Consider the following 22031-nt stretch of genomic DNA (forward strand, 5'->3'; position numbering starts at 1 on the left):
GAATGTTCTTTCACAGACACACAGTTCAGGCTTCCACACAGGTTGCCTAACTGAACTATAGACTTGGTAGCTTTCCAAGTGGGTATGCTTAGGAAGAGGAGAATAAAGGAAAAGTCCAGTGGCACCTTGACTAACATTTATTTCCGTGTGAGCTTTCATATCTTAAATGTGAAGATGTTTTCAGAAGAAGACATAAATCACTGGCAAATTGCCAACGGCCAAGGTATTTGCTCCTTGTGGCACAAGACACGTAAACATGTAAACGTAAAATGGAGCAGCAATCTCTGTGTTCCAGATACTGGCTTTTGAGGTGTGTGTGTTCCGAACAAACATCAGGAATCAAAACACACATGCCAAGGATGGAAGTGACCATTTTTGAAGCAAATAAGAGGAAACTTTAACCAAGATAGCTGTGGACAGGGCTTTTTTTCTGGGAAAAGAGGTGGTGGAACTCGAGACCTCACAATGACGTCACTTTTGGCCAGATGGAACAAGGGGGGAGTTTTTTAAAGTTTAAATCACCCTTGGGGAAAATGGTCACATGGCAGGTGGCCCCGCCCCCTGATCTCCAGACTGAGGGGAGTTTAGATTGCCCTCAGTACTGCCTGGCTTGGAGGGCAATCTAAACTCCCCTCTGTCTGGAGATCAGGGGGCGGGGCCACCGGCCACGTGACCATTTTCAAGAGGTGCCAGAACTCCGTTCCACCGAGTTCCAGCTGAAAAAAAGCCCTGGCTGTGGATCTTGCAAGAGGTGTCCAATTGTCGAATTCTCAGCACAAGGGACCAAAAGTTTATTCAGGGAGATGGCTTTGCATCCACATGGTGAGGCCCTGGGCAGTATCCAATGGCTTTCTGAAGAACCAGCTCCAAGTCCAGTAGCACCTTAAACACCAACAATAAGATTTCTAGGGTGTAAGCTTTTGAGAGCCAAGATAGGTTTGAGGCTTTCTCGTGGATATGCATTGTGAACTGCTCAATATTAATCCCCTGTGTGTATTGATGTTAGATCTTCTGCCTTGCCAAATATTGCTGCATATTTCTCACACTTTCATAAAAGCCCTCGCTCTCCGTGTATTTCTTTTTGAGGATGTGGCTTTTTTTAAAAAAAATGAACTGCACAGTTTGCTGTTTCTTAACCCAGTCTCTGCTCTGGATGATAAATCTGCCAAATGTACGGTGATACAGATATGTTTTATATCATCAATGCTTCTTATCCATTGAGATTAAATAGTGTTTAGTTCTGAAAGCCAGAAACTCTCATGAGCTGTTTGCTGATATCCGCTTGCTTCAGAATCCAGGGCAGAATGTTTAAATGAATACAGTAAATGCTGGCTGAGAATAGCTGTTGGCAGTCCATGTTTTGTGTACATGTATGTGCTCATAAGCCCATCTCGTGAATCTGTTTTGCAAATGGTGCTTCCCTCCAGTGCAAGAATCTTGGAGAGGGTGGCCTTGAGGACTGCATCTTTTAGGAAGATTCTTTAGTGTAGTGAGCAGATAAGTATGTAGAGTCTGATCTATTGAGTTCTCAAGCTTTGCCCAGAGCCTGTTCCTGGGCATGCTATCAAATGCTGCTTTGAAATCCACAAAGGCAGCAGTGGAAGAAGATCCCACTTGACAAAGGAGTTAAGCAGGGCTGCATCTTGGCCCCTCTACTTTTCAACCACTACCCATCCTGGGTACCAAAAAGCAAAAGAAACAGACAGACAGGGCACAGATACAGAACTATCCAATGATTATGCAGTTTGCTAAATGTTTTCAACCAGAAGATTATTTTAGATCCCTTGCACACATCAATGTACCTTCAACCCTCCTGGAAGGCAGATGCCCCACTCCCCCAACGTGCCCCACTCCCCCAACGGCCTTGTCCATGTTGTACAGGGAAAGTAGCATCTATTGAACATCTTGCACTGCACTTCTTATAACAACAACCAATCTTATAGCCCCAATCCTGCCAATTTTACCAGGAAGCTCTGAACAACTTCTTGTCTCCCTCCTTGCAGATTCTTCCCAGGAAATAACAAATAAAGTTGCTAAATTTTGCCTCCGGTTGTGTGGGATATGTAAACAGCTGACTGAGCTTCAATAATGGTACTTAGTTGGAGGAAGTTCCCCATCTCCCACAATTTGGGCTTGCTGCACTGTATGTACTGCTCCTATTTTATTTTACTTTGCTTTCACTTCTATTTTTATTATTGTTGATTCTCCAGAGCTGATTTTGTATTGAAATAAATGTTGACTGACACTCCTCTCCGCCCAGCTGTATTGTGGGGATAATAACAACACTCCCTCCGTTCACTGCTCTGCGTGGGGCACTGATCTGTCCAGAAGAGCAGTCTAGAAGAGCAGTTATGAAAGGAACAAAAAGAGCCCTCGCTGCGTGTCACACGGTATAGCAGATTTCTCCTCTTTGTGTTCTTTTTACTCTGAATGTTTTCTGTGAGCTGCATTCTGCTTTTTAAAATGTGGGTCCACTGGGAAAATTTCTAAGCTGGATTACAGGGAATCCACAGTATACAAAATTTAGAAATAAACTACAGGACAGAAGACTCACGATGCACAAGTTCTACTTTGAAAATCAGCATCTGAGAGGCTACAATTGTTTGTTTTAAACAAATTATCACATCAAAAAGTATTATTTGGAATTCTTATTGTTTAAAAGGATGTTACTTGCTTGGCAGTTAATTTCCTTAAATAACTTCATTAAGCGAAATCCTTAAAAGAGTTAATCAAGTCAAAGCCCATTGATTATATTAGAAAGGCTGTTTCATCCTAAAAATAACCCCTCTTAGTTGGGCCAAATCCAGGTGAGGCAGTGCGCCCTCGGCCCCACTCGTCATCCTTGTACTTCTCAGTCAAAAGGACTATGATGAGCATGTTGCTTAACAATGAAGATGAGTTTCTCAGCCAAATTTTGCAGCTGGTACCGTATTCTGCAACATTGCAGTGCTGCCATAGAGGCACCTGCACAGTCCTGCCATGAAGGGTTTGTGGTGTTGTGTTCTTTTTATCTTCAGGAAGACAAGTTGTGTAAGCTCAGCTGGCTGCACGGGGACAGTGGGAAGGAAGTTGCGCTTTAGGGGCAGGCAAAGGGTGCTGGCGACTTCCCAGCTGCACAGAAAAGAAAGGCCAGCAGTCAAAGCAAAGACACTTCTCTCAAACCCTTTCTACTGAAAACAACAGGTATGGTTATGTGTCTAAAATTGAATGTGTGTGGTGGTATGTATGGGGGCTGAAAGCTATCTTTTAATGAGAAAAAGGAGGCATTTCATAGAAATACGGACAGAAGGCAGATACCCAAAAGCAAGTGTATGAGACACAGACAGCCATGCAACCACTCTGAGTCTCTCTTGAAGGTAGGATGGAGGCAAATGTATGTTAAGAACCTGTCCTTGGGAATACTTTCACTTCCTGATTTTTATTCCTTCCTTCTGATCATAAATGGTCCATTTTGGAATTCACAGCAACAGATTGTTGCTGTTGAGGGCAGAGGAAACCAGACTGGGGGAGGGGGGTACTAGATGGATACAGCTGTCGGGAAGGAATTTATCAGGGGGCACAAGCTCTGAGGACGGGGACTAACAAGCCCATATGAATGAACCCTCTGCCATTTACTCCCAGAGTCCCACTGTTGCAAGGTGTGAATAGGGACAGATTTGCAATGCCTGATTTTTCATAGCAAAGAGCTCTGCCTGAAGTCAGCACCCGCCCCCGTGAATTTATTAGGCAATTCCATTCCCTCTATCATATGCCTTCATTTTGTCTGCACTTTAAAAAATAGCCATTTTTTTAGTTTGTTCTTTCTGTTATAGATAAACTAGTAAATGTCATTGTTCTACAAGTTCTTGCCAATGGTTTAAAACAGTTGCATGAATCTACACTGCATGCAACTCGGATCCAATTTTTCAGGCCGGCTGTTGTGTTTTTTAATGGTGTTATTTGTGTAAAAAAAATTAATAACCACTGGACCATTTCCTCAAGAACAGTTGGTGAGGTTATTCCAGTATTATAACTCTTCTCATATCCTGCTCTTCTAGTTAGATGAGCACCCCACTCAGAGCAGTTAACCAAGTCAGTGTTACTATTATCCCCACAACACAGCTGAGGAGCTGGGCTGAGAGGAGGGGCTTACCCAAGGCCAGCCACCTGAGCTCATGGCAGTAGTGGGATTCGAACCAGCAGAGTGCTGATTCACACTCCAACCACTTAGCCGCAATGCTACAGCAGCTTGGGCCACTTCAAGGGTTTTTGCAAAATTGTTCCTTTTGTGCACACAAACACATCTCCTGCAATGGTGTCACAAGATGAAGTGATGGGGCAAGAAGATTAGTGGGCGGAGGGGGCAGCAGCTTTGCAGTAAGAAGATGACCACTGAGAGTGGGGAAATTGCTTTGGAGAAAGACAGAAAACTCGGCCTGCTCCTGCAGAAGATCGCAACGAGAGGTTATTGCACAGTTCTTTTTTTTAAAAAAAAATGTGAAAGAAGGCAAGGTGACCTTTCAAAATACAGCTATGAATGAAGCCCCAAATGGCTTCAGCCAACTGAAATGCTGATTAAAAACAAGATACATTGCCAAGAGAGGTTGCTTGTCTTGAGAAGCTCTAACGTGTGGGAGGTGGAGCTGCACATCTGGGGAAATGGGGTGGAGACTCAGGGCCAAGCTAGAAGTGACAAATTACACTTGAATGGCAAGTGAACAGACTCACGTGTGTTCCTCCCTGTTCACTTGCACTCCACTTGCGCTCCACTCGATCACTATGTGAACAGGGAGGAATACACGTGAGTCTGTTCACTTGCCATTCAAGTGTAATTTGTCACTTCTAGCTTGGCCCTTACTGGCCTCTGGTAGGACTTTTGGCTGCGGCGGACAGCTCAGGCGTGGAGCCTAAGGTTTGCAGGGAGGAAAGTTCTCATTGAGCCAATCAGTTTTCAATATAAAAAAATTATCTGGCAACCTGGAAAATTAAGTTTAGAATATCAAAATGCTCAGGGGTTCAGTTGCTTTCCCCTCGGACTGAGAATCAAAGTTGCAGGGACCTGCTCACACCCACGTTTTGAAGCCCGTGTTGGCAGTTCTACCCACCCCAAGAACCTGAGGTGGAGCCTGCTAGTTAAGTGGGTGGGGCTTGGTGTGACAGAGCAGGGCCTGATGACAAACGGGGTGGGGGGTGGGGGGGACACAGGCAAAGCCTAGTTGAGCCTAGCGGTGGAGTATAATAAACATGGGGCGGATCCAAGAGCAGTAACTCCCCAACTGAGGAGAAAGTAGCCTCCCCTGTGACACTTTCAGTTGTTTCCTGGAGACCCTGAGAGGGAAACCCTCAAGTTCAGGGAACCCTGAGACTTAGCTATCCCCCCCCCCCGCCCCTTGTTTAGACAGAGAGTACAGCACAATGGCTGTGCTTCCCTCTTTACATTCTCCAAGGAAAGTGTACTATCACAGGCTCTGGTCCAGAATCAAGGAAAACTAGGCAAGTTTCTCACAGCTGCCGTTTTTGCTACTGGCCTCACTCATCCATCAAGCCCAGCAGGGGCTACAGGCATAGCCAGACCCAAACCATCCAGCGTTTCCCCCCATGCACCATTCTTTGGCTCTCAGAAAAGAGGTAGTGGAACTCAGTGGGTTGCCCTCGGAGAAAATGGTCACATGGCCGGTGGCCCCGCCCCCTGATCTCCAGGCAGAGGGGAGTTGAGATTGCCCTCCGCGCAGCTGGAGCGGCGTGTTCCCCCTGAAAAAAAGCCCTGGGTATGAGAGCCCTTCCCCCCCACATTTTTGTGCCATTCATTCAGGGTTTTTTGTCCCAAGCAATTGGGGATCTTAATTTTCCCAGATTGCATGGCACTTTTTAAGATGGAGAGTGCTTACGGCTTTACTTACGAATTTTTGTTGCAGACTTCTTTTTTTGCACATTGGATGTTCAGCAATAACAGTGTGTTTACATACTGCCCTTTTGCATAACTTAGTGCCCTACTCAGAGCAGTGAACAAAGTCAGTGTTATCATTATCCCCACAATACAGCTGGGGAGCTGGGCTGAGAGGAGGGGCTCACCCCAGGCTACCTCCAGAGTAATGGGAGTCAAACTAGCAGAGTGCTGATTTGCAACCCAACCTCTTAACCTTGATGCGATAGTAGTTACACCCTTGGAAGGGGGTAAACTTTGGAAATAATTTCTTGAGCATTCCATTCAGTTTACATGCATCAGTAATCTTGATGATAATCTTGCCAATCAGTATTTTTGTCCTCAAAGTGCGAGGAGGGTGGGGGGAGGAGCAGGCGGCCTGGCTGGGGGTTGTCTGACTCTTTGGGGCTCTAAGGCTGCTCCAGCTGGAAATCTCCTTGGCCTCCAGGGCTTACGAGGATGCTTTTAGCCACGTAGGAAAAGACATGCCCCCACTCTGGGCGGTGGTGACCGTAACTTCACTGGTCTTCCTGAGGACATTCTCCATCACTCAGGATCAGGCCCTGGAGGAAGCCTGGAGAGGGTGGAAGGGAGTCCACGCCAAGGAATACCTTGAGGTGAGTTAGTTTCCTCATAAACCAAACTCTTGCTTTTCTGCTGTGAGAGGAGCCAAGAGTGCTTTTTAGCTTCTTAATTAAAAATGGAACTTTCTAAAGTAAAAAATTCAATGGGTTTGTTGGGCCACAAGAAGATTCTGTTTGCCGAGTGTGGCCATGCCGATGCTTCTGGGGTACTGGGAGGGATTCTTGTGGTGACTGCTCCCTTGCTCATTGGCTCCCCGTCCCCTCTTGCAGGAGGAAGAGGCATTCCGAAGGGCAGTCTGGGAGAAGAACATGCAAAAGATCAAGATTCATAACCTTGAGGCTTCCTTGGGGAAGCACAGCTACCAGCTAGCCATGAACCACTTGGGTGACCTGGTAACTGGCCTCCTCCCATCTCGGAGATTACATGGCAGTGAAGCCACCAGCACTGGCTGAACTGGTGGGAGGAAGCAGCTGCTCCGGAGCAAGAGCTGCTTCTGTGGGGGAAGGGGAAACTGTCACTTTGGCTAGGGCCAAAACCTTGCAGGTCGGGCAACAAAAGACTAGGAGAAGTGGGAAGGTGAAAAGGCGAGGTGGCAGGAAGGAGGGAGAATGAGGCAAGAAGCAGCAGTTCATTGGTGGTGGTACTGTGAAGAGACTCATTGCACAAGGTCAGGAGAGGCTGTGTGCTAAGGGGCGAGGAGGAAGTGGAGGATATGGGCAGGCAGAAGAAGCCTGGAGGGTCTGCAGGTGCTGTGGGCCCAGGGGCCACAGATTGCAGCCTCGTGACCTGGCAGTGCTTCAGGGGCATAACCTACCTACCTCAGGAGTTGTTGTGAAGGTAAAAAGGCAGCCAGGGGCTGGTGGGGTGTGTGTGTGTGCAGGCTGTGTATGCTGGCCTGAGCCCTTTGGGAGAAGGATGCAATATCCAGTAAATAAAAGGTGTCGTGGCTTTGGAACAAACTGCCTCCTCATCTCACGGTCCAGCTCTTTCATCCCCAGCTGCGCAGGCCGAGGCATTTTCCCTATTGCATGTTCAAAGCTGTCGTTTCAGCATATGAAATGGGTTCTGGGTCTGAGTTCCTATGGGACTGGTTTCAGACTGATGGTAGCAAGTATTTCTCCAGAAACAATGTCCAGAGACGTTAATGTCCTTCCCATATGTTAGATATTCTCACAACAGCCTCATTGGATTGGCCAGTGTTGTAACCAGCATTGCAAATGGTGGGGAAGGAGCTGAGGCCAAAGGAATGGGGCGGGGGGGGGGGGGCGCTGATGGTTGCTTATGAGTTTATGCAGGGCTTTTTTCTGGGGAAAGAGGTGGTGGAACTCAGTGGGGTGCCCACAGAGAAAATGGTCACATGGCTGGTGGCCCTGCCCCCTGATCTCCAGACAGAGGGGAGTTGAGATTGCCCGCCATGCGGGCAATCTCAACTCCCCTCTGTCTGGAGATCAGGGGGCGGGGCCACCAGCCATGTGACCATTTTCAAGAGGTTCCGGAACTCCGTTCCACTGCGTTCCCCCTGAAAAAAAGCCCTGAGTTTATGGCTGTGTTAAGGTTTGAATGAAAGAAGAGGCCTTCTTAGGGCCTTTGATTGCTTGTTGTGCAGCATTGGCACTCTGCAAAAGGTGAGATTTGATAACTCCCATTTTCATCCCTAGACTGACGAAGAGTTTAACCAGTTGCTGAATGGCTTCCATCCTGACCCGGTCAAGCGCCGTGGTGGGAACCTGGCCTTCTTCCAAAAATCAGCCTCCCTGAAGACCCCCAAAGAAGTAGACTGGCGCAAAAAAGGTTATGTCACCCCAGTGAAAAATCAGGTGAGAATAGCATGGAAGAATGAATGGCTAAATTGATCATTAGAATGATAAGAATTTCAGGTTTGTATGGATTTTTTTTTAAAAGGTAAAGGGTAAGCCTTCATGGTTGATGAGAGGATTCCGGAAGTATAATCCTCCTTGATTTCCTATCCCTCAGGGTGAATGTGGCAAAAAACCCCACACCCCTTCTCCCTCACAGCAAATTATCTTTCTGGCTTTTCACAGATGCTGATATTTGTTAGCAAGATTTCACACGTTCCAAAAGTTGCCCTCCAAAGATCTTGGCTTTCCCCCCTCATTACTCGCTTGTAGAGCTGCTCACTGTGGCCTCATTGACCTCCAGCCCAGATGGCAACTGCTCCAGGTGCCCAGTGACCTCATCCCTTCTAATTTGTTTTAATTCACTTTATTTTAATTTGCTTGAGCAACAAGTTTCCTCCTTGAGCAGCGAGAGAAAGTGTCTGGGAGCCCGGGGAGTTTTATATTCTATTTTCAACTTGTTGTATCTCTGGAGCTTCTGTGGAATTTTTAATTGAGTGCTTTGAAGGTTTGGATATCTCTGAGAACGGCCGTTTTCACACTGCTTACCGGCCACGGAACACCACGCCGAGCTCCCGGAATGGCAGCATCTTCTTGGCGCGATTTTGCGCGAGATATCTGAAGAAGTGAGCTGTGGCTCCTGAAAGCTCCTACCCTACCACAAATTTTGTTAGTCTTCTAGGTGCTACTGGACTCTTGCTCTTTTCTACTCCTTGAGTGACAGTACATTGACTCCTCTCTGAACCCCCAGCTTACTCTGGGTTATCCTGGTCTCTTGCTTTCTACCCATTTTTTGCTGGGAGGGCAAGGGATGGGGGCGCAGAAGCAACCAAGAGAATGGACAAAGGGAACTTTGACTCTGGAAAGCTCACACCCTGGGGATCAGGTTGGTTTTGAAGGAGCTACTGGACCCAAATCTTGCTCTTTGATGGCAAACCAACACAGATGCCCACCTGAAACTCTAATCAAGAGAGTGGACCGGGTCAGTTCCCACCGGGACCTCCAAGCAAAGTAGAACGACGACTTCTTAGTTTGGCCTGATCTTCTGGAGTTCAATATTCCTGCTGTTAACTGGTCTTCTGCTCTGGATGAAGCCTTTCAAGTGGAGATACCCTCAACTGATATTGCTCCTGATACGATTACACCAGGGTTAGCGAGGGGGTCAGTCTCAAATGTAGATAAGGTGGTGGAGGAAGGAACTGAAGTGGTTATACAAAAGGGCTCCCTGCTAATAACTTCATGTACTTGCATTCTTTCCCCAGCAGTGCTGTTAACTCTGAGCCAAAACACGTTAAGAAATACCTAGGTTCAGCACGTGTTCTCTTACCTCAAGGTTTGCCGGGATCTGTAGGTGTCCTGGAAGCTTAAAGTTTAGCATTTACAGAGCAGCAGGGAGGGAAATACAGGCGCCTGTATTTCCCTTCCCCTTCCTGCTGCTCTGTAAATGCTAAACTTTAAGCTTCCAGGACACCTACAGATCCCGGCAAACCTTGAGGTAAGAGAACACGTGCTGAACCTAGGTATTTCTTAACGTGTGTTTTGGCTCTCTGGGGCAATGCTTTGGGATGAGGGGAAAGATTCGACATCCCTCCTGCTGTGTGGCTTCCCCCTCAAATTAACAGTTCCTTGTGGCTGCTTAGAAAAAAAATGTATCATGAGATCCAGTTGTGGTGCTTTCACGTCATATCCGTTTTTGACCAATTAATTTCTCTCTTCACTTCCTGTAGCTCAGTGGCTGCCCTTTCTTTCCTTTCCTGTATCTGCAAGATCTGCTTTTGGGGGGTAGGAAAGAGAAAAGGAAGGACACACAAAGATTCATCACCATGAAGAAGGATCATCTGTCAGAGGGCTTGTCTCTCTTTCAGTTCCTTATTCACAGCTTTCCCCAATACCGGCTTCTGGGAGGCAGCCCAAACAGGCGATCCTAGCTCCAGAGCCAGTTTTTGGATGGGCACCAGCAGAACCTGTCTGGTTGTAGAGGACAGTCCAGTGAGTGCAGGGCTGTGTGATGTGGGGCCATGCAAGATTGTTTGGGGATACAGAGGGCTTGTCATGTGCTTTAATGTATTTGGTTTTTTTTTAATCATTATCGGTTTATTTTTTTATTGTTCATGTTTTACTTTTGTGTTTTATTTGTTCAATTGTGATGGCCTTTGGCTGCATACGATAAACATTATTCTGATTCTATTCTCACAAAGAAACTTGCTTGAAGACTTAAAATGGACCTGGATCCAGCCCACTTCCTCCAATCACAAGGGTTTTCATTCCGGCTTTAAAAATGAACCCCCCAGGGCAGTCTAAATACCAAGTGCTTGGAAGCAACAGAGCTGGACTTCCAGAGGCAGCTTGCTGACTTTTGGAAGTGAGTTGCCGAGCAGGATGAACTCTGGGCCACGTAGTGATCAAGTGGAGCGCAAGTGAACAGGGAGGAATATGTGTGAGTCTGCTCACATGCCACTCAAGTGTAATTCGTCACTTCTAGCTTGGCCCTCTGACGAAATCTGGCAGACCTGCTCTTATGGAGAAACCTATCAGTGCTTATTAGCCAGGTAGCTAAACAGAGACTCCATTTTCTGAGGCAGTGTACCTTGGAATGCCCGCCTTTGGAGAGGCGACCTTTGGCATCTTCTTGTGGGCCCTCTAGGGCACCTTGCCAGCTAGTGTGAGAAACAAGACGCTGAATGTGATGGAATGTGGGCCCGATCCAACAAAGTTCTTGTTCCCGCAGGGCCACTGCGGGGCATGTTGGGCCTTCAGTGCCACTGGGGCTCTGGAGGGTTTGCTCGTCAATAAAACGGGGAAGCTGGTTTCGCTCAGCGAACAGAATCTCATCGACTGTTCCGGGAAGCTAGGGAACCACGGCTGCCACGGGGGTTACATCAGACGGGCCTTTGAGTACGTGCGGGATAATGGGGGCATCAACTCAGAGGGCGCCTACCCATACTTGGAAAAGGTAAGCTATGTACATGCTCACACGTGTCCTGCAGTTCTATGCCTTGCCACAGAAGCCTGTGGAGCACTAGTGGCAGTGTCCTGAGGATCACCACTTCTTATTTTTAAAGTTCCTAGTCCACATTGAGGGGGTAAGAAAGAGGAGAAACAGTGCTGGACTGTGAGTAGGACCACCAGCGCCTATGAAATCTCATGGGGGGGGGCGGTTGGTGGCTTAGTAGATTGCTCTGGTGTAGTGCAGTGGCTGAGATGGGGAACCACAACTCAGGTTTGAATCGAATCCCTCCTCTGTTGTAGACTTAGCAGGACTCACCCTCCACGTAGTAACAGAACTCACCTACCTTACATGACTGTTGTAAATCTTTCTCTGCTTTAGCCCTCCCTTTAGCTTCCTTTCCTTAACAGTAGAAGTTGGCGAAGGCTATTTTTTCTCGCCCTTTGGCAAGAGCCTACAAGGTGAGAATAATGATCCCTGCCTACCTCACGAAATTGTTATAAAGATTGCAAGATGACATGAAACATTTGAGAGCCTCATATCAATGCTGAGTATTACGATAGTAAAGCAAAACAAACCTTGCGCAAGACTTCTAACCATGAAGGGCAGACCCACCTTGGAGTTTGCCCGTGGAATGATGTCGAGTTCCTGCCCCCTATTAAGTGGGGTTTGCACTGAGTAGCCAAGCCCTTTGGCAAGTGAGCTCTAAGACCCCAGACCAAAGCCCAAGCAGTTCACCAAACTCCTTGCCTTTTCTTTGTCTTTAAAAGGACTTGTGCATTCTCTGCACCTTATCAACTGCTTGAGCAAATGAGCTGGACGGGGAACCTCCACGCATGCAACCAGAACGAATTATTCTACACAGAGAAATGCACACACCTGGCTCATATTCTCTCAATATAGCCCTGATCTGGGTGCCATCATCTGTGGAAGTTACACCGTCTCCTCCAAGTAGGGTTGCCAGCCTCCAGGCAGTAGCTGGAGATCCCCCGGAATTACATCTGGTCTCCAGGCCACAGAGATCAGTTCACCTGGAGAAAATGGCTACTTTGGGGGGGTGGACTCTATGGAATTATGCCATGCCAAGGTCCTTCCCCTCTCTAAACCCCTCTTTCTCCAGATCTCTCCAGGTTTCACCCCCTAGTTCTCCAGGAATTTCCCAACTTGGGGCTGGCAACTCTACTTTCAAGAGACGGGGCCTTCCTGTATCACAGAACAGCCTTCCCTGTTACACCTTCTTGGCAGCACTGATTTTAAATCTTTAGAAAGCATTTCTCTTCATTCTGCCAGGCATTTAGGAAGTGGGATCTATTCCACTACCAGTGGCACATTCCTCCAGCACATGGAGCCTTTCTTCCATCACATTAAACCTCTTGTAACAATGCTATCGCCAATGGAACAGATCCACCGATCCAAACCAGGGATAGATGATGAGGTTGTTCCTGGTTTGTTTTGCGGTTTGTTTAAGAATTTTATGGGAATTCTAAACAAATATTATTTTATAGCCTCTTTGAGCCAAAAAAGAAATCACAAAATGAAGTGCACAGATTTTTAAAGTAAAACACTCATTTGCAGGAGGGATTCAGCTGCCATTACAACCCCCAGGATCGAGCAGCCAACTGCACTTCTGTGGTGGCAGTTCAGCGGGGGAGTGAAGAAGACCTGGAACAAGCCGTGGCCACCATTGGTCCCGTTTCAGTGGCCGTGGATGCTCATAACTTCCCCTTCCATTTCTATAAGTCAGGTAAGGTACCTTCAGGGAGGCCCAGTATAGGAAGAACTTGGCAAGAGTTCCTCCAGAGGACAGCTCTCCCGGGTGCAGGAGAAAGAGCCCCTTGTGATGGGGGCTGGATCCCGTGCTGCTTCCACACACACACACACACCCCCCGCCAGAGAAGGGACGAGGCTGTGATCTCTGCACAGCGGCCGTTCCTCAGAGGCCTCAGGGCCTTGAGAGTTGTGGTTGCCTGTTGAGCCCTGTCCTCGCCTTCACTTTGTCTTTGGGAGGTGCGGGGGGGGGGAGGTCTTGCGCATTCCCTGCGTTGTTCCTTGTGATGTCTGGGACAGGCAACATCGAACAAGGATCTGGTTTTGCGGGCATCAATAAGGCAAGAGAATGTTTCTCCAGTTACCAGTGTGCAGATTGGATATGAAAAATGTTGTGTTTTGGACACCCATTTAGAAGTTTTAATTGCTCCACTGTGGCTAAAATTGCACTGAGGTCTGAAAAATGGCTTGAGAGGGAAGGATTTCACCATGTGTGCACGGATACTCTCGGGTTGCCAGTCCCACACTGGGCACGGGGGAGCCCTCACTCCCACCCCCCCACCCCTGCTTACCTGGATGGTGGGGGGGGAGGCAGGGGAACGTGCCTCCCGAGGCATGCTCCCAGGCAGAGCAGCGCCCTCCCGTGTGCCGCAGCAGCTCAATTAAGATCTGGTTTGGCCTGAATCAAGCCCGACTCAGACCACTGAGGAGTGCAGCAGTGACTCACCGCTCCACAGCAGCCTATGCACTATGGAGTGCAGCAGCGATCCCGTGCTCCACAGCGGCCAGAACCAGACGGAACTGGGCCTGATTCAGGCCAAATCGGGCACGATTTGGCCCCTTGCAGAGTGCAGGAGCACTCCAGGAGGGTGACACGTGGCCTGTGCAAGTGGGCCAAAAAAGGTTAGTCCAGACCTCCCACCTCCTGCCCGGGGATGGGGGGGGGGGTAGGGAGACCTAGCAACCCTAGCACGCACACACGCACACACGTGCACACACAGACACACACAACCCTGCATGCACACACAAGTGACATGGATTTTACAGATGTCATGTAAATGAGGCAGGGCAAGAACATCTGGAGGAGATGGCCTGACAAGTATAGTGATCGAGGGCTCAGGAGGAACCGTGCTGTCTACAACTGGCCTGGAAAAACCCACGGATCCTGCTCTCCACAACCCAATGTGAAATCACTCCCATCTCTTTGATTTGGCCACACTTTGCTACTGGACCAAGGGAACTGCTGGGCTTTGGTGGCCCAGAACCTTAAGAGCAGTTGGGTAACTTAGGGCGAAGCTAGAAGTGACAAATCACACTTGAATGGCAAGTGAACAGAGTCACGTGTATTCCTCCCTGTTCACTTGCACTCCATTTGCACGTAGTGATCGAGTAGAGTGCAATTAGAGTGCAAGTGAACAGGGCGGAATACATGTGAGTCTGTTCACTTGCCATTCAAGTGTGATTCGTCACTTCTAGCTTGGCCCTCACTTAGGAGCCCCTGTGGGCTAGACCCTCGAAACATGTTGTTCCTTTATCTGTGTGTGAGGGCACTCTCGCCTGCAAGAGCTGACAGATGTCACGATACACTCACCCGCCAGCCTCCCTGTACCTCTCAGCCAGTACTTAATCTCTGCCTTTATTTTCATTACCCTGTATCCTTAGTCTTTGCCTGTATTTACCGGAGCGTTGTGGTCTTGGGCAACTGCCCTGGCACCAGGGGGGGCGGTCCCTTGGTACAGAAAGCAAACATCCAGGAGTGGTGGCACATTGTACAGAGAGACTCCAGCACCTACCTCAGAGGGCTGTTGGAGGGAACAGCTTCCCAGGTGGTGCAACGTACCAGAAAGAGTGGGGGTCTCATTGGACTGCTGCGCTGAGGAAGGCTGTGACAATAGAAGATAACAAAATGATTTTATATAATTTGATGAAGTGAATATAATTTGGCCAGATCAGATCAACCTTTTGAAAATTGTTTGCTAAAATGTCAGTCTTTATTTCGAGGGGATGATGCATTCTGAGATAATGTTAAAGAGTCCAGTGGCACCTTTAAGACTAACCAACTTTACTGTAGCATAAGCATCTGACAAAGGGAGCTGTGGTTCTCGAAAGCTCAGGCTACAATAAAGTTAGTTCATCTTAAAGGTGCTACTGGACTCTTTACTATTTTGCGACTACAAGCTAACGAATTGCCAGGTCCAGGCTGGGAAATTCCTGGAGATTTGAGGCCTGGAAAGGGAGGGGTTTGGGGAGGGGAGGGGCCTCAGAATGGTGTAATGCCAGAGAGTCCACCCTCCAAAGCTGCCATTTTATCCTGGGGAACTGATCTCTGTCACCTGGAGATCAGTTGTAATTCCGGGAGATCTCCAGCTATCACCTGGAGGCTGGCAAACCTACAGCTAACTCCTCTGGATCTATGAGATAATGTTAGAACAGATATATTATTATAAATTTTAAAAAATGTACCCAAAAGCCAGTGTTCAAACGGTAAGGATTCATCTAGAGCTGCTGTAGCATAGTGATTAAGTGGCTGGACTGTGAATCAGCAATCTGCTGGTTCGAATCCCTCTAGTGCCCTGAGCTCAGCAGAGGGGCTTGGGCAAGCCTCTCCTCTCAGCCCAGGTCCCTGCTTGTATTGTGAGGATAATGATAACATGGACTTTGTTCACTGCTCTGAGTAGGACACTAATCTGTCTAGAAAAGCAGTATATAAGCACAGTTGCTGTTACCCATCACTCCTTTACCCCTTTCTTGTATATCAAGCAATGTGGGCCACACACAAAAAAAGGAGGAAAAGGGTGGGCAAAGATGGTATTTGTAAGTCATTTGTTCCCCGTTTCGTCACCCAATATTTCCATCCCTGGTGTTTGACTGAGCACATGAACGGTCTTTTCAGGGTTGTGTTTGAGCAGATAAGTCTTTTATCTTCTTGCACGTTAGATAACTCTCCACTCAATTCTGAGAATTGTCAAGGCAGCCCATGAACAAAAAAACTACTAAGAATTTTGATCTATAAAAGCAGCCACAGAAACAGCAGTGAGGGTCACCCAGATCACCCGAGCGTTTTGACCTGGGACGGTTATGCCACACACCTGTGTTGCACCTCAGTGGGGTGATGACCCCCCCCAAAAAAAGCTGATGCATTCACTTTGAAACTGAACTTGATGCAAAAGTTTCCCCTTTTCTTGCTGTTTGTTAAGGGTGATGTTAGAAGTCAGTTAAAGGGGCTCATATTATTCTGTTTGCTTTCCCCAAACCTCTCCTTTTGTCCAGGGGTATTTTCTACCATCTTCTGCAGTGACTCTGTTAACCATGCCATGTTGGCAGTTGGCTACGGCACCTCCCCAGAAGACGGGAAGCAGTACTGGATCCTGAAGAACAGGTGATGATGCAGGGGGGGGGCAGTGGCATGATGGTGGCAGAAAAGGGGGGAAAGACAGAAAAGGCACCGAGTTTGTAGGCAGCACAGCCAGATTCCAGAGCGGCTCGCTTGCTTTTCTGCTGTGTAATTCTCAAATGTTTGTAAAAATGGAAGGAAAACAGTGCAGGATGGAAGGCAGGCCTGAATCAGAGCCAAGCTACAAGTGACAAATTACACTTGCCTGGCAAGTGAACAGACTCACGTGCATTCCTCCCTGTTCACTTGCGCTCCACTTGCGCTCCACCTGATCACTATGAGCCAAGCTACAACAAGTGACAAATTACACTTGCCTGGCAAATGAACAGACTCACGTATATTCCTCCCTGTTCACTTGCGCTCCACTTGCACTCCACTTGATCACTACGAGCCAAGCTACAACAAGTGACAAATTACACTTGCCTGGCAAATGAACAGACTCACGTGTATTCCTCCCTGTTCATTTGTGCTCCACTTGCCCTCCACCTGATCACTACGAGCCAAGCTACAACAAGTGACAAATTACACTTGCCTGGCAAATGAACAGACTCACGTGTATTCCTCCCTGTTCACTTGCGCTCCACTTGCCCTCCACCTGATCACTACGAGCCAAGCTACAACAAGTGACAAATTACACTTGCCTGGCAAATGAACAGACTCACGTGTATTCCTCCCTGTTCACTTGCCCTCCACTTGCGCTCCACCTGATCACTATGAGTCAAGCTACAACAAGTGACAAATTACACTTGCCTGGCAAATGAACAGACTCACGTGTATTCCTCCCTGTTCACTTGCGCTTCACTTGCGCTCCACCTGATCACTACGAGCCAAGCTACAACAAGTGACAAATTACACTTGCCTGGCAAATGAACAGACTCACGTGTATTCCTCCCTGTTCACTTGCGCTTCACTTGCGCTCCACCTGATCACTACGAGCCAAGCTACAACAAGTGACAAATTACACTTGCCTGGCAAATGAACAGACTCAGGGCCAAGCTACACATGACGAAAGACACTTGCCTGGCAAGTGGATTGAGTGGAGGGCAAGTGAACAGGGAGAAATACACTTGCCGTTCAAGTGTCATTCGTCATGTGTAGCTTGGCCCTCATGTGTATTCCTCCCTGTTCACTTGCGCTCCACTTGCGCTCCACCTGATCACTACGACCCAAGCTACAAGTGACAAATTACACTTGCCTGGCAAATGAACAGACTCACGTGATCAAGTGGAGCGCAAGTGGACAGGGAGGAATGCACGTGAGCCTGTTCACTTGCCAGGCAAGTGTAATTCGTCACTTGTAGCTTGGCTCTCAGGCCCCACGGAGCTGTTGAAAGGAATCCCCTGCTGGGAACTCACTGCTTCAAAATGGCAGCACATCCTCAGCTTACATTTGGGGGGGGGGTTGCCTTCACGTCTAGTTGGCTGTCAGGCTAGAACTGGGAGAGACCTGGGTCTGCGTCTCCTTTCATCTGGGAAGCCCCCTGGGCCACCCTGGACTAGGCATTCTCTCCTAGCCTAGTATACCCTGTAGGTTCTTGCAAGGGTGAAGACGAAGGGAGGAGCGTTGGTGCTGCTCTGCCTGTTTGGGAGGGAGGGCAGGATGAACGTGACGGCGCTGCTTTGTCAATGCAATGTACAGGGAGGCCCAGTAGATGGCGTCACTCAGTATAATAATGTTATTTTCTTAACTAGGGCCGAATCCACATTCACCCATTACCCGCATGTTTATTGGATATCTTTCGCTTGCCTCCAATCCGCGATTTTTTCCTCTTCGTTCACATTCCTGCTTCCAATCCGTCTTTCTCGCGCGTCCCTCCGGTCACACGGCCACTCGAAAACTGCTTTTTTGGGCGGGACCTTTTTTTCCCGCCCATTTTTTTTTAGCACACTTTTCCATTATTTTGATCTTGCCTTATAAAGAAACATCATTGAAGATAATGATGCCTCTTTCCCCCACTGACAGCACTGATGGCTCTCTCCCATTTCTTTTTTGGGAATTTGGAAGCATGTGGGAAGCTTTCGTGGGCATTTCCTATGCAGGACAGTTCAGTGCCTGAATTTTACTGAAGTTTCACTTCCTTGGAGTGCCATTATTTCAATATTTTGTAATTTCGATATTACAGTAATATAAAATAAAAAAAAACAGTTAAAAGTTTTGCGAGTCCGTTTTGCGAGTCCGTTCTGAGGATGGATTCACCCCAAAATGATTTTTCAAACTACCAGATTTGATTCAGAAACAGCATAATCAATAAATCCAAAGCTATGAAGTCAAAAACAGTCTTTTGCAGACTACGGAGCACTTGCAAGTTGAATCAGCCAATAGGAACTCTCGGAACGGCCGGAGAGACAGGAAGGGGGGTGGTTTTTAAAAAAACCCGCATAAATTGCGCATTGGCCCGTTCACGGCCACCATGAAACTCCCGTTGAAAACCTGTGACCACATATTTAGGAGAAATGCGAATGAAATGCGTCTGTTTAATGAGGTAACGTGACCGGCACTCGGGATTGCGTGGGGAATGCGGGGAACATGTGACTTAGAATGAGTAATGTGGATTCAACCTAGGCCTGTGAAATTTATCATCCTCTGTAGGGAAAAAAAAAACACTGTCCTGATTTAAGCCTGAAACACGTTGAATGTGTTGATGCATTCTGTTTGCAGACTCGCTGTACTGTAGACCTCAGTGGTCGCCACTAGACGGTTCCTACTTCACTGGCCCTGATATTGATTAAGCTCAATATTACACCAGCAACCAAAGCTTTGGCTTTCAAGGGGCTGGATCCCATCGGTTTGTTTTGATAACGCTGGTGCTTTCCTCCTTTGGCGCAAGTCCTTTTGACTTCTGCAAGACGTTCTTGGGCTGGAGGAAAAAGCTGATCTCTCCCAGACTAAGGTTTTGAAGCCCTGCTGAGAGGGCATGGTGTTAGATCACTTGCTTTGCATGCAAAAAGTTCCCGTTCAGTCCTGCTGTTTCTGCTACCGTACCACATTGTATCTCTTTCGCTGAATGTCCTAACTGATATTCATTATTGTACTTTGCTCAGTAAATGTCCTTGCTGTTGGTTATATTGTATTTTTAACTTGTACTGTGTAATCTGCCTTGGATTTATAAATAATAATAATAACAACATCTCTAGTGAAAGGATCTCAAGTAAGAGGTGATGAGAGAGAGAGAGAGAGAGAGAGAGAGAGAGAGAGAGAGAGAGAGAGAGAGAGAGAGCGCCTTCTTGACCTGAGTTTTTAAAGACTGCAGTACAGCATAGGAACCTCCCTGTGGGATGAGCAGGGCCGTTTCCACACTACTCACCTTCATCCAGAATGCTGTGGAACGTTGCAAAAAAACTGCGGAAGATAGCAGCTTCTCGCACAAGTTTTGCATGACATCGTGCAAAACTCGGGTGAGAAGACGCTATCTTCTGTGTTTTTTCGTGACGTTCCGCAGCGTTCCGGATGAAGGTGAGTAGTGTGGAAACGGCCCGGGTGTCTTGCTGTGGTGTTTATATAAGGCTTCCTGTATGTTTGCAAGCCCCACTCTTTAGCCAGAGGGATCGCAGCTCAGTAATGGTGCACTTTATGCACCGAAGTTCTCAAGCTCAGTCGCTGGCATCTCCAATTACAGGCTCTCCAGATCTGAGACTCTTCTCTGCCGGAGGCGGCTCTGGTCACTGTTGATAATCCTGAGCTGGAAGGGCCTGATTCGGGCTGAGGAAGCTTCATATGTTCTCAAGTTCTTATAGATCCTCACTCTCTTTTTATATGAACTCTCCCACAGCTGGTCTGAAAAATGGGGCGAGCAAGGTTACATGCGATTGGTGAAGGGAGCTGACAATCACTGCGGGGTAGCCAGCCAAGCGAGCTATCCCACCATGTAACCGACCCAGCGGCCAGGATCCCTCCCTTAATCTTCTCCGCCTCAGAGCCTGTTTGTGCTGCTGCTTTGATCGCATCATTTGTGACACACCCCAAATCGAAAATCATTCTTCAATCTGGACTTTCTCAAATGTTGGCACAAATCTGACTTAGCTTGCATTTTGGGGAGAAATTTGCACGCACTTTGGATATGGGTGCTCTTTTCTTTCTTAAAACCACAGAGGCTAAAAGAAATATGGATAACCTCACCGAAGAAAAAATAATGTGCGTTGCTTGACAGTAATCTTGAAAATTAGTTGTCCAGTCTGTAAAAATAAATTTATTTCTCAAGAAAATGGTCTGAGTTTGGCCTCTTCCTGTTTTGAAATATGTGAACTACATTTGAATTTCTTGATCAAGCACCAAGAAAACATTTTAAAGCATGAAATGTGCTTTCCCGTACTTCATTGGTAAGTGTTCTTGTTAATATATAACTTTGGTGCTGGCAAGAGGAGAAAGTAAACAAAGTATGTGTTTTCTTGGGGAAGGGGATCGGATAGTAGAAAGAGATTGCAGGCTCAGCTTAAATACCCTGCTCTGGATTCCAAAGCATATGGGGAGGCAGGAGGCAAGGGTCCCTCTGCACATGCTTAGAAGTACTGTTTTCCCATCTCATTTTTACTACTGAAGTCAGACTCTTCTAGGGTTAGCCCTGGTTTGAAACCTGGGTACAAAAAATTAGGAGGGATCAGAACAGACAAGGATGAATTGCCTCTAACAAGGTGGAAGCATAGAAAAATACTTTCTTTTTTGCTCTTTCCAATGGCCTAGTAGGAGGCAAGAATGGCGTGAGCAAAGCAGACAGTTTATTAAACAAATGCTGTATCAGTTAAGTAAATAAGAGAACAAAGATGCAGAATTAATACAGGGACACAACAACTGCACAGGGCAGAACTCATACAGGGAAAAAGCCAGCTGAAAACAACAAAGCTCCTGAACATGGCGGCCTTACATTGTTCCTATGGATGCCAACCTCCAGGTGGGGCTTTGAGACCTCCTGGAATTGCAATTCATCTCCATACTACGAGGTCAGTTCTGCCGGAGAAAATGGCAGCTTCAAAGGGAGGACCCTATGGCTTCATATCGTGGCTGAGCTCCCTTCGATGCCCAAAGTTTGCCCTCCCCAGGCTCTACCATTAAAACTCCAGGCACTGCCCAACTGGGAGTTGGCAACCGTGTTCCTGTTTCTATGCTATATGATCCCAGTGGGCCAGACTCAGGGCCAAGCCACAAGTGACGAATGACACTTGAATGGCAAGTGAACAGGCTCACGTGTATTCCTCCCTGTTCACTTGCGCTCCTCTTGGCCCGCACACCATTATCGGGCGAGGGAGCAACTCTTTCCCAACGCAGTCTCGCCTACTGCTCCCCTTCAGAGAGGATGGAAGTCCCGCCTGTCTTCCCTGCCCAGGGCCTTATATGCTCTCGCTCCAAGTGCCACTTCCTCGACGCCAATTGGTTTCTGCTTTCCCTTTGATTTTCACCAGGCCTAAGGCTGGGAAGGTGCTTGGAAGCCTTAGGCCTGTTGGAAAATTTACACAAAAGCCTCAGAGCCAAGCTACAAGTGATGAATTACACTTGCCTGGCAAGTGAGCAGTTCGTCACTTGTAACTTGGCTCTCAGCCTTTGTGGAAGAGAGGCTTCCTTGAGGACCACAGGCCTCTCATTGTGTAC

General features: G+C 47.6%; 1 protein-coding gene across 1 annotated transcript; it reads left to right on the top strand.

Moving 5' to 3' along the window:
* Positions 1 to 3102: 3102 nt before the first annotated feature.
* On the top strand, positions 3103 to 20639 carry LOC129330529 (procathepsin L-like). The gene is made up of 8 exons (XM_054980587.1): positions 3103 to 3183; positions 6372 to 6519; positions 6757 to 6879; positions 8146 to 8304; positions 11072 to 11296; positions 12866 to 13034; positions 16328 to 16436; positions 20221 to 20639. Exons 2-8 carry the CDS (start codon positions 6388 to 6390, stop codon positions 20318 to 20320), a joined length of 1017 nt encoding a protein of 338 aa, XP_054836562.1. The 5' UTR covers positions 3103 to 3183; positions 6372 to 6387; the 3' UTR covers positions 20321 to 20639.
* The last annotated feature ends 1392 nt before the right edge of the window (positions 20640 to 22031 follow it).

The sequence above is a fragment of the Eublepharis macularius genome, chromosome 5 (assembly GCF_028583425.1).
Source record: "Eublepharis macularius isolate TG4126 chromosome 5, MPM_Emac_v1.0, whole genome shotgun sequence".
In the NCBI taxonomy this organism is placed as follows: Eukaryota; Metazoa; Chordata; class Lepidosauria; order Squamata; family Eublepharidae; genus Eublepharis; species Eublepharis macularius.